General features: G+C 43.2%; 1 protein-coding gene across 1 annotated transcript; it reads left to right on the top strand.

The window, feature by feature from the left end:
* Nucleotides 1-8542: 8542 nt before the first annotated feature.
* rpl5a (ribosomal protein L5a) lies at nt 8543-12197 on the top strand. Its single transcript, XM_086273422.1, has 8 exons — nt 8543-8686; nt 8997-9066; nt 9159-9274; nt 9356-9490; nt 9592-9794; nt 11066-11243; nt 11814-11902; nt 12037-12197. The coding sequence occupies exons 1-8, from the start codon at nt 8684-8686 to the stop codon at nt 12137-12139; spliced, it is 897 nt and encodes a 298-aa protein (XP_086129548.1). The 5' UTR covers nt 8543-8683; the 3' UTR covers nt 12140-12197.
* Nucleotides 12198-12335: the final 138 nt, after the last annotated feature.

Here is a 12335-nt window from a genome sequence, read left to right as displayed (position 1 = left end):
AGAGGGGGTGGAGGAGGAGGGTCTCTTTTTTTTTTTTTTTTGCTTTGCTTCATTCGCCACTCATCAGCCTTGTCTACCTGCGAGTCACAGTCCCACGGGGTTAAATAAAGACTTGTGCTGCCGAGCCATGAGGTTATTTTCTCAAGCTGAACCTCGAACCCCCTTTTTGGCTCTATAGCGAGGAAAGACAGAGGCTGTGGGGGGACTCCTCATGGTTTTAAATATACTTGAGGCTACAGCTTTTGCACCACATGCATGTGAATGTTGACAAGAAGAGGTGCAGCATGCACTGTGACTTGTCACATGTCTTGATTTTGCCTCTTGCACGTCAGGTGAAGTCAGGCCTGTATAACTCCAGTCAAACCTGGTAACTATCGATAACAACCATGGGCTCTTCAAAGATTTTAAAGAAAGCCATCAAGTCTTTTGGTCTAACTAGCTTAACTGTTTAAACGTTGGCCTTACTTGGTAGCTGAAGCTCACATTTTTCATCTGTACCCAGCCATCAGCATGAAGGGCTGACAACTGAAACCACCAAGAAGTACTAAAAACGGCAGTTCCTGAATGCCGCTTAAGGCTCCAAAAATGAATCAAGTCTATAAGTTTGCTGTGAAGATATCCTCTTTTTTAAAGGCCCTTAAGATTTTTCAAGGGAGACCTGGCCAAGAAGGGAATCTATTACAAGGTTACAAAAAATATAAACTACACTGTAAAGATGAAACGAACAGAGAAATAATAAGCAAATGAGCAACATCAGGCCAGCTTAGGCTTGGAAGCTGCAGTCTTCAGGTACAGAATTTGTGATAGAAGCTCTGAACTTTCCCTGATAGACAAAAATATTTATCTTTTGCATTTTCTAAAAGTCTTTCCCCGGCCAAGGGACAAAATAAGAAAATGTTGATCTATCATATTCAGAAAAAATCTAAAGGAGCCTTCAGCTGTCTGCTTTTGATTGTCTGAAGTGGACCTTGACAATATTTGTGGTGCCGATGCCTTTTGGAGCATTTGCACTGCAAGTATGTGCCAAATAATACCGTTTGATCTCTGCTTAATGTGCTTGCAGCCTATCCAACAAGTCTGTTGTCAAGTGTTTCTGAGTGAATTTCTAGTATGTTATTTGTACGTTACTTATCACTAATTAGCAGATATCTGCAGGAGGCCTGGTTATAGCTGAGCTAGCTAGCATTAGCTAACATTCCACTCTCTTGTCCAAATATGGAGACTTCTAGCTCCAGAAAATCAAAGTGGTGATCCCCAGAATGCTAGAATCCAGGCTTGGGAGTATGAGTCCACAGATTATATATATAGAACAAAATCTTTGTAGCTAGTGAAACGAAACAAATTCAGGAGTGCCTTACACCTGCTTCCCCCCCCTATAATGACAAGTGTGAGTTTGCAAAAACAAAACATGTAGTTCATTATGAGTCTTCTGGAAAGTGGCTCTTTGGTGCCCTCGCTCTGTGACCTCAGTGAACACTTTCATGATGAGCTGATAGTTTCAGTCGCTAATTTAAAGTTTGCAATATGACGTTGAGTTTCATAATTTTTGACTTTATTGGTGTCAAAAGGAGGATTAAACAGGGTATGCATTACCATATGACTGTCACATTTTCACAATTAGATTGGCTTGGAACATTAGGATGGTGACAGCTAATGGGATTTTGGTAACCAGGGGATGGCTAAGTCCATCTTTGGTATACAGTCTATGCTACAAACTAATGCACAGTACCAGACCCCCCCCCCCCCCCCCCCCCTTTATTTTTAATGGACTGTGGGCATATCAGACTGTTTACTTTCCCATTGATTGCGTGTTTGTTTCCTGGAGATTCATCAAAAAACTGCAGTCTCACATTAAGTCAAAATGAAACTGAATGAGGAAAAAAAAGTTTGTTCTTAGAAAAGTCATTCAGTCCTCTTTTCTTTGGTTTTGTTGTCGGACCAGAAAACAGAATCATTTCAAGCAGTGCTCTCTCCTTTTGCAGAACATAACCACATGAGGCTGATTTTACTAACTGCCCCAGTCTGCAGTGGATTCATGGCATAATAACCTGTTGTGGTTAAACTGACTTTCCTTGGTTTATGTCCTTCTTCAGTCCCATGTTTTCAGCAAGGAGCGTTCACCTCTGTACCTCCGGACTCTTGTGGCATCTCAATGAAAACCACATCACGCTATCTCATCCCCTCACAGGTTCCTTTGGCTCCATAGCTCTAACCACCATTTAACCTCCCCACCCCACCCCAACCCCCACCGGCTTTCTTTTAAACTCCTTCATTCTTTTTCCTTCAGTTAGACAATAAGATTTTAGTCCTTGTTTTGGGTTCAACTGTATGCCCCCCCCCAACCACCCACCCCACTGGGAATTACCAGCCAAATCTCATCAAGCTCTCAGCTGGGTCCACCTGCAGCTACCAGATAGGGACAGAGTACTAAAACAATGTATGATTTACTGGATGCAGCTGAACATGAGACAGTTCTTCTTTTTCACAGGCGATCAACAAATGTGTTGCCTTTACTTGCACACTCTCAATCAAGTCTGCAGCTGTGAGCGGCGTTTGAGCTGCTCTAACTGATTCGTCTCTGTCAAAGTTTTACTTATTGGGTTAATATCCTGATATGACACTAGAGGATCACAGAGGGCACCCGGGGATCTGCAGTGGTGCCAAATCCCAAGGACACAAAAGCCTCGGAAGCCTGCAAAAACAGTGAAAAGAAACTGCTCAGCAAATCCTCTGAGTTGTGCAGTAAACACCCCACAAATCACCTCCCTCATTCATCACTTTGGATTCAGCAGCTCCCCTTGTTTTAACTGTTTCTGGTTGTAAATTTCTCTCCCCCTCCACACACCTCACCCCAACCCCGAGATACCGAGAAACTCAGTGAGGACATTGGTGTCTGGACGTGAAGAAAGCTGCTGGGTGTTTCCTGGTCATTGTATCTGTTTGCATGTCTGTGGAGGTGAGGCAACCATTCGAAAGGTCAGAGTTCAACAGGCACAGTTGAGTCTTAATGACCCTTCACTTCAGGTCACAGCTTCCAAACGGCAGGATTCAAACCAAAGAAGTAATTTTATACAGAATTTATACAGGAAGCTCATGTGTTTTAAGTCAAGGGTAAAGACTGCAAAAAGTGATGTTAGGAGGCGTTTTCTTTGCATGCTGCAAGTATTAAGTTGTTTGAACTTATGGTTTATCACACTGATGCATTTTCACAGAGAAAACACCAGTATGACTGTTTTTTTTCCTTCTTTTTTCACAGGTTGTAAAACACTGGTCACAGCTGGGTAGACGAGACCAAAGGTGGCGTTTTTCACACAAAAACTTCATCTCTGCACCATCTCTGCTCTTCCTTGTGTTAAAGCTAGCAGGCTCAGTTTAGTTTCAGCAGAACTGATTTGGCTTTGCTTAGCATTTGTGCGTCCTTGCATTATTTGCCTGTTTGCTTCAGCATGCCATCCTGGGCAAAGAGCTTTCCTTGCACTGTAGAATCTCTCAGTCTCACCCAGAAAAATCTCAAAATGCACGGGCAAGAACGTCACAGGGTTAATGATGTGTGTGAACGCTGCAGATTTCACTCCACCCGTTCTTCTTCATGGGCTTTAGACGGGAAGGGAGACATTAAACTGTGTCTGTATGCAAATGAAAATACATGCAATCAGCAGTGAGAAAACGAGCAGGAAAGAGTGTGCTGTGTTTCAACAAAGTGCAGTCTTCTTATCTGTGGTGTGCCTGCGAACACATTTGTTGATGTGTGACTTTCTGCAAGTCATTTCTAGTCCACTGCAACCACAAAAGTCTTCTTTTAAATCTATGTCCTTGGCTTTTGGGGATGAAAGCATGATTTACATGTAATGAATGGTTTCCTGTTGATATTACTTCAGTGCAGAAGCCCTCAAAAAATAAAAGTGAAATCCTAAACATTCCACACTTGGAAAACTAGTTCATGGAGCATCTTCTGAGAGAGGATAAACGCACTGCAAACGTAACCCTTTGTTCCGCCCACCACACCCTCAGCCCATGTGTGAACCTTTAGTAACTGCTGACCACTACTACTGCTGAGGCATGACTGGACAAGTGCTTCTCTTAATTGCGAAATCAGTTCTGCAGAAACAGAGCTTGAACGGCCATGAGCAAGCTGTCCACAAGAGTGACTGTGACTTTTCTTATCTAACACTGAGACATCTGCACCAAGAGTGACAGTGAGGGATATTATCTATTTCACTCGAGCAGAAAAGCAGAAGATCACTGCTTCCCCTTTTCAAAGTAGCTGTTCATAGAGCTAAAGAGTTAACAGGTTTTTTTCTCCCCCCTTGACACAAAAGCAGTCTGTTGACTATGTGTTTGGTACCACAGAAGACACTGCAGTCTAATACTGCGCTGATAAAAGAAAAGCCGCGTATAACTAACAACTACCCACATAAAATAAAGATTTTACCCACATTGAATCAGCGCTGGCATGTAAAATGGATTATTTTCTCTACACTTCTTTGCTTGTTCTTTTTTTCCCTGCCCAAATGTGTTTCTTGCATGTCTAAGCTGAATATAAAGGAAGATCAAGCAAACAGTCAGTGTGTGGGTGCCTTTGTGGGTGCCTTTTAACACGTCTTGTGGCACAGGTGACAAAATTCACTTACGAGCTCATTGCACTTTACTTAACTCTTAAAAAATCGAATCACAACTGCAACGTTTTGCAAGTCCACGGGCATCTGTGCACACTGAGAATTGCTACATTTTGATGGATAAACATGACGACTGTAGAGAGAGGTCAGCTGAGCAGCGCGACACCAAGAAACAAGTGCTCTGAAAAAGTCTGATCAGTCACTGCCACAGGAAGGTGAAGCATGCGACCCTATGAAGGCATTTTTCTATGTGATTGTTTGTCTTCATGAGTGTTTGTGAATATCTAATTGTTCATCATGACTCAGTGAGTTGTAGAGGTGTGAAAGCCTTAGAGCATACGCCCGTTTTGACAAACTGTGCAGTCTGTGAAAGTTATCTCTGATTGCTTTGCTGCTCACACCAGCCCTGATGTATCTTTGAGATTGAAAAAAAAAGCTTTGTTTACAGAGTACTCTTCTGCACAAATTTACAAGGTGCTCTGCCAAGATACTGAAACAATAAACCAAACACAAGAGATCAACTCCTATTGCATCAACGATGAACTGAAATTCATAGATGTGCAAGAGCAGGATTGTCTTCCTGCCCTTGTTGGAGGATGGGATGGCAGAAATTTTGTTGGGCTCCTATAATACCTGGAAGCCAATTAATGACCCTGGAGCTCATATAAAAGGCATGTTTAAGCCATTTTAAAGCAAAAATTCACTTAATGCAACTTCTCAAATGTGCATGTGTGTGCGCTTTGTAGTAAACTCAAAATCATTGGGGTTTGACAGTTTATCAGGCAAAAAAAAAAATGCGCAGAGGAGGGATACTGGATGCACTGGACAAAAGCTGTTGAATATGGAGCTGCCAGGCAGGTGGAGACCATAGAAAAAATACATGGATGTAATAAAGGAGACATGGAGAGGGTTGGTGTGACAGAGGAAAATGCTAGAGATAGGGTGAGATGGAGACAGACGATCTGCTGTGGCGACCCTTGACAGGGGGAGGAGCAAGAAGACGAAGAAGAAGCTTTTCTAGTTTTACTGCACCTGCAGCCATCAGGTACACGAATGACGTAAAAGCGCATCCTTTGCTCTGCTATCTCAGAGCAAAGGTCCTGGATGCAAAGGCAAACCCTTCTCTGTCTCCCCATCAATGCTGCCTTCTGCACCCAGCACACCCTCTGAAGAGGTCCTTAATGTCAAATAATAATAATAATAATAAAAAGCACAGTGGAGTCATAGTTTGCATTGTTGCCTCACAGCAAGAAGGTCATGATTTCGACTGCACCATCTGGGATTTCTGTGTGGTTTCTCATGTCCAAAGACATGCAGTTAGTGGGGTTAGGTTAATTGCTGACCCTGATAAGGATAACAGGAAGAGAATGGATGAATAATAATAATAATAATAATAATAATAATAATAATAATAATAATTGATGTAAAAAACAAACAAAAAAGACCGTTTTGAACATACCTTCATGGGAAATGAACTCACAACAAACCAAATAAATAAATAAATAAGTAAAATAATTTAAGTATTTAAAACATACTCATACTGTGGCCACAAGAAGAAGGAACCATAAAGTTAATATTTTAAAGCGTGTAGGAAAAATGCTCTGATTAATCAAACGGGCTCAGCTGACGTTGATAACTTTCCTGCTCCAGCCTAAAATCAATTTCTTTCCACACACGCAAAGAAGGGAGGCTGCTTCGCTTTGCTTTGATGCGCACTGAGTTTTGCAACTGGTGTCAGGTGCTGATTTTCTCTGCGTTGCTCCTGATATTCTGACTCTTATCTGCGTTACTTGCCGTGTCCGAATGCGTTCCACGTCCATGAACTCTGCGGATGACATCAGATTAATCACAGCAGAGTAACACCATAGGCGGGGCACTGCTTTGCTCTTTGGAAATAGGTGGTTTCACATGGTGGGATGGAATCTTTTGCTGCTCTGGCTGCTCACGTCCCCCTCAGTAACAGCTGATGACTGTCTGCTCACTCATCATATGGCGTCACTGATACTCCACCTCACTTTTACAATGTGACTGAATTATAAATAGAGATCTTGGAGTGAATATGAAATAATAGCTGCTGTTTTGCATTTACACGTCAATAATGACACTATTATAAATATTGAGGGTATTACCTAACTTGCCTCACAGCAAGTGGGATTTTCTCAGCATTGTAGCATTCTTTAAGCTCTTGATCACTTTTATTTGACATTTGTTTTACAACATAATGTTAAGTTGACTTCATTAGCCACATTCCTTCTCATAAAGAAAGGAAGAGCTTTTTATTCACCGGAAACAAAGATGGAAATACGCAAATAAAAAAGAGAAAAACCATTTTGGTCACAAATTCCATTTAGAGTTTTCCGCTGGACGGAACGTTGCCCTCGTTGTGATAGATAAAAATGTTCAAATTTCCATTTTTCTGAGCTCTTTGAGCATTTATCAGCCATGTTTGCCTTCACTGAGTCTGAGAGTTCAATGCTGACCCTGGAAACAGCTGTTGAGGTGAAGAAAATCCCACTAGTGGGTCCATATAGTCAGGAGGAGCTTTTGAATGTATTGTGCTTGTTTTGGGAAAGGAAATGTAAAGTTAGGGCAGTGAGGGTCAAACCAGCATCTGGAGCGGTGATAATACAAGAAAAGAAAAAAGCAGAGAAGCAACATTATTCTGGCATCTCTTTACTTGTCATTTTTACAAGGAAAATTTACAAGTTCCAGTAACAGCCCACAGACCTTCCAGGTACAGAAGTGCTTATTTCCGGACAATAGCTCCACGACTGCCAAGGAAAAGTGAAAGATTTCTCTTACAATATACTACAAGTGAAGGACTCAACGCCCACAGCAGTGAAAACTGAAGTCAGAGGAGCCTAAAAAGCAGACTGTGAGGCCTGAACACTAATGTCAGAGAGGTTAAATGAGGCCACACAAACTGCATGTGCACACTGGGCTGCCAGCTCATCTACCTTAGATTCTGATTCAGCTTTCAGACATTGTGACCTCTCTGGGGACTGAGAGTCCACCCTCCCGGCAGACTCGTTTCCAGCTCGATGCATCAACATTGTATTGCGTGTCTTGATTTCACCATCGTGGAGGATGTGTCACCAAAAATGTGCTATCACATCAGACGCTTGGCGTCACAGAGTGTATGTGGACAGCACATGCGCAGGGCTGCTGTGGCCCTGCGCATGTCACCTCAAAGCTTTTCCTATTTTCTTCTTTTCTCTGTGTAAATTTAAAATCCTGACACACTGCAAATGTCATCCTGCTTTCTACGGCGTTGGTTTAATGTAATAATCTCTTATAGATCTAATGAAAGATTTTTCTCAGGTATATTTAACTTAAATGTGCCGCTTTTATTCAAATTGGGAAGCACTTTAACTATGCTTTTTAAAAATGCAATCAAAATGAAGTTATTATTATTATCCATCCATTTTCTACCACCTATCTGGGATCAGTTTGTGGGGACAGCACCTCAACAGAGAAGGCTAGACTTCTCTCACCCCAGCCACCTCCTTCCAGCTCATCCAGGGAGGATGCTGAGACCTTCCCAAGCCAGACAAGTCCTAAGTCTGCCCACAGCAGGACATGTCCGGACTGCCTCACTTAGAGGCATGCAGGAGGCATCCTGGTCAGATGCCTGACTCAACTTAACTGACTCGTTTTAATGTGGGGGGAAAAGCACTTCTACTCCCTCTGATCCCTCTGGAATGACCAAGGTACTCACCCTCCTTATTCTAAGTGGATTATTAATTACAAAAATGATTAATTGAATATTAATTTATATAATTAAAACATTTAATAAAAAATAATATATTTGCCATTTTAATTCATTAATGACACAACAGTTATTTAATGATCTATGTGATGTATTTGTGGCCCTCCACAGACCTGTGCTCTCCGTGTAGCTGCTGCCCTCTGTTGGCCTGTGCTGTTTGTCTCCGGTGCAGCAGGGGGCGCTGCCAACCCGCGACGCTCCGTGGAAAACCCCCCCAAAGATAGCGACATCAGACTTCCGTGTCCCGGAGTCCGCTAGTTAGTGCAGGAGGGGAAAGAAGAAGAAAAAATACCCCAAAATGGTGAGTGGATAAAGCTCATATACACCGGGTGGAGACGGTTTGAGTTTGTGGAGGTGTGTTTGTAGTTAGATGAGTGTCTAAAGCGGTTTGAGGGACAGATGGAGCTGGATATTTGCGGCTTGTCGGGCTGTTCCGGCCGGGTGAGCCGCTCGGCTCCAGCGTGGCGATTCATGGCTGCTGAAACCTCAGCTGACCTCCTCGTGGAGACTTACTCCGAGCGGTTAAACAGCTTTTGTGCCCATAGGGACAACTGGAGGCTTGATACTTATGGTATTTTCTGCTGACATGTTGCTTCTTCGTCTCTTCTCAGGGTTTCGTCAAAGTGGTGAAGAACAAGGCCTACTTCAAGCGCTACGAAGTCAAATTCAGGAGGAGGAGAGGTAAAAGTCAACATGAATTGCACATAGGCTCAGATCCCCTTTCTATGGAGCATACGCCATTAAACCACATGCTGTTACTTATTATTTGACAGAGGGGAAAACCGACTATTTTGCCCGCAAACGCTTGGTTGTGCAGGACAAGAACAAGTACAACACCCCCAAGTACCGGATGATTGTCAGGTTCTCCAACAGGGACATCTGCTGCCAGGTCAGTGACAGAAAGACTCAAACTTGAGAGGTCACGTGTTTTTAAGCAGCTGTCTTATCTTGCTATGTCTGCGTTGTCCAGATTGCCTACGCGAAGATTGAGGGAGACCATATCGTTTGTGCTGCTTACTCTCATGAGCTGGCCAAGTATGGTATCACAGTGGGCCTTACAAACTATGCTGCTGCTTACTGCACCGGGCTGCTGCTGGCTCGCAGGGTAAGCGTGCGCACAAACACACACACATATGTTGCCATACATTGGAGCAGATTTATGTTTTTGCACATCCTCTCATACGCCTTCATCCTCCTCCTCCCTAGCTACTGCAAAAGTTCGGCATGGACCAGGTGTACGAGGGCCAGGTGGAGGTGACGGGAGATGAGTTCAACGTAGAGAGCGTGGATGGACAACCAGGCGCCTTCACGTGTTATCTGGACGCAGGTCTGGCCAGAACCACTACAGGGAACAAGGTGTTTGGAGCATTAAAGGGGGCGGTGGACGGTGGACTTGCCATTCCTCACAGGTCAGTATGATGTCAGAGTTGCACTCGGGTGGACTTTTTTTGCAGCTTCACTCCTGCAGTAAACATGCGCAGAAACAGGAATGTGTGCATGTTTTTCTTTGAGACATTTTTACAATCGCATATTTCCAGTTAGAGTTTACGTGGTTATTCGCTGGTCTCCGTCCAGCTAAAGTTTGTCCGTTTAGTTTGCTGGTGCATCTCTGCTTCTCGATGATGATAAAAAGCACGCTGAGCAAAATGTAGTTGGTCCTTCATTTGCATTAGCTGATGTTTACTGTCCTTTTCAAGACGGGGCTGAGAGAAGCAGGATGGGACCGTTTTTAGGATTTGCCATTAGGTGGTAGTTCCAGGTTCTGGGTACTTTTTAGTACCTGCTTGGGCGTGGTTTCAAGTGATCTGAGGCGTGTGACGCAAACAGATTGCATGCCACTGATTGGCTAGTCAGTAGTGTCATACCATGAGTCATGAGAGTTACTCCCTCACGAAAATCAAAGCCACTATTGTTGAAACCCGGCAATGAGGAAAATGGCTGCACAAAAACCCCCCACTGTACTCCCTAAGACTGACAAAATGCCATATACCGAGCATCAGGTGTACGTACCATCACCACAACATCCTCTGTTGTTGTTGTTGTGTCGCATACAAATGAGGTCACAGACTTTTGGACGTGCTGCTCTGACGACCCAACACACAATACACACGATTTATACTTCTGCGTCACATCTACTTTGTAACTTGCACCATAGCCAGTGACCATTTATAACCTTAATTGGGGCGTAACACGACATGCACCACCTGAGAAATGTAACTACACGTCGGGGGAGATGCATGGCATGGAAAGTTCCCATGTAGGGAGAAAAGGGATTTCTGGTTACTAGGCAAAGTCAAAATCAAACTTGAGGTGGTTTTGTAATGGGAAAAGAGCAGAACTGAGTCAAGCCCAGTAGGTAATAGTGGGAAATGGCTAAAAGATCACTGGCAAAAGTCTACATCAGGCCTTGCGGTCGCTGCCTGTGAGAAGGCAAAGTTGGAGCAGCAGCAACCGTCTCAGCACTCACTGGTAAAACGCTGCCCCCTGATGGCGACAGTTCAACTTCACAGAGGTTGATTACAAAAAGCAGCTGTAACACGTTGTTCCACAACAAAGAACAGAACTACCTTGAACCTTGTGTTTTTGTTTTGTCTGGTTTTTGTTTAGTTTTTTAAACTTGATTCTTCAGAGGCGTCTTTTAATAGCCCAACTCAGTTTCTTCACACTTTCTGGTTTTTAGTCTGAAACGTTTCCCCGGCTACGACACAGAGAGTAAAGAGTTCAACGCAGAGGTGCATCGGAAACACATCATGGGCATGAACGTGGCCGACTACATGTCCTACCTGATGGAGGAGGACGAGGACGCCTACAAGAAACAGTTCTCGCGCTTCATCAAGAACGGAGTCACTCCAGACATGGTAACATAACACTTGCTGCGTGATTTTTACGAACACGGCCTGAACAGATTCTGTTAGCTAGTTTCGTGTCTGCTTAAATCATGTAATGTTGAGGTGACACTCTCAGATGCATTTAAGATTTGGTTTCCTGTTTCCAGTACTCGAAGTGGTGTTCAACTCAGTGATGCAGAAAAAGCTTGACCGCAATTATTTTTGGCACTATATAAAAATAAAGAAAAGTCTGACCTGTTATGTATCATGTAGATGAACATTTCCTCTGCAATTTGATCATTTGGTGATGTTTACATCAACATAATTTAAATATTGCTTGCATGTCAAATATCTAATTTGAATGCATCAAATGCAAACAGGAAACTTGAACTCATAGCAGTGATGATCTCACAAAGATCCAGTATGGGCTTCTCTACATGTAGACTGTATTGAATTAGTATATCAATTCAATACCCCCTCCCCTCTTTCCGGTGACAATGTCGTCTGATGTTTCCTGTTATTTTTTTCAAGAGAAACGACAATCTATTAGGTACACAATGAACAGCTTTGTCATTAATTAAATTCCTGTTTTGTTTTCAGGTCGAAGAAATGTACAAAAAAGCACACGCCGCCATCAGAGCGAACCCCGTACACCAAAAGAAACCCAAAAAAGACGTCAAGAAGAAGAGGTGAGTTGACAGTCACCATCGTGGAACAATAACTGCTCTTATTTCATGCCAAATCGAGGCCAAAGTAGTTACTTTTTCTCTCGTGTGGTGAATGTTAATGGAGTTGTTTTTTGTCGTCGTCTCTTTCCGGGCAGGTGGAATCGCGCCAAGTTATCTCTGGCACAGAGGAAGGACCGCGTCGCCCAGAAAAAGGCCAGCTTCTTACGAGCGCAAGAGCAAGAAGAAGGGGACGGTTAGGGCCTCTGCAGAGAAAATGCAGCTCACATTGCAGACAAATAAATTTATTTGAAACTCACGCCGTCTCTGTCCTGTGTCACGAGTATTATGAGTCGCTCCTTTCCCTCAAGTTAGACTCGTAATTACTCATCTGTTATCATGTTTGAACCACAATGGTGTCTGTTAACCGACAGGACTGAAATACTCAAAAGGAAAC

Source organism: Aulonocara sp. 'chitande type north' Nkhata Bay, linkage group LG18 (assembly GCF_057382095.1).
Source record: "Aulonocara sp. 'chitande type north' Nkhata Bay isolate Kocher_YH1m ecotype deep benthic linkage group LG18, A_spYH_male_GT1.1, whole genome shotgun sequence".
Taxonomy (NCBI): Eukaryota; Metazoa; Chordata; class Actinopteri; order Cichliformes; family Cichlidae; genus Aulonocara; species Aulonocara sp. 'chitande type north' Nkhata Bay.
This window is presented reverse-complemented; position numbering and strand designations above follow the sequence as displayed.

What these genes read in the sequence shown, in the direction of transcription:
- rpl5a (XM_086273422.1), top strand. An exon ending in ACGGAGTCACTCCAGACATG is followed by an intron (nt 11,244 to 11,813) that starts GTAACATAACAC and finishes TTTTGTTTTCAG; the next exon opens with GTCGAAGAAATGTACAAAAA. An exon ending in AAAGACGTCAAGAAGAAGAG is followed by an intron (nt 11,903 to 12,036) that starts GTGAGTTGACAG and finishes CTTTCCGGGCAG; the next exon opens with GTGGAATCGCGCCAAGTTAT.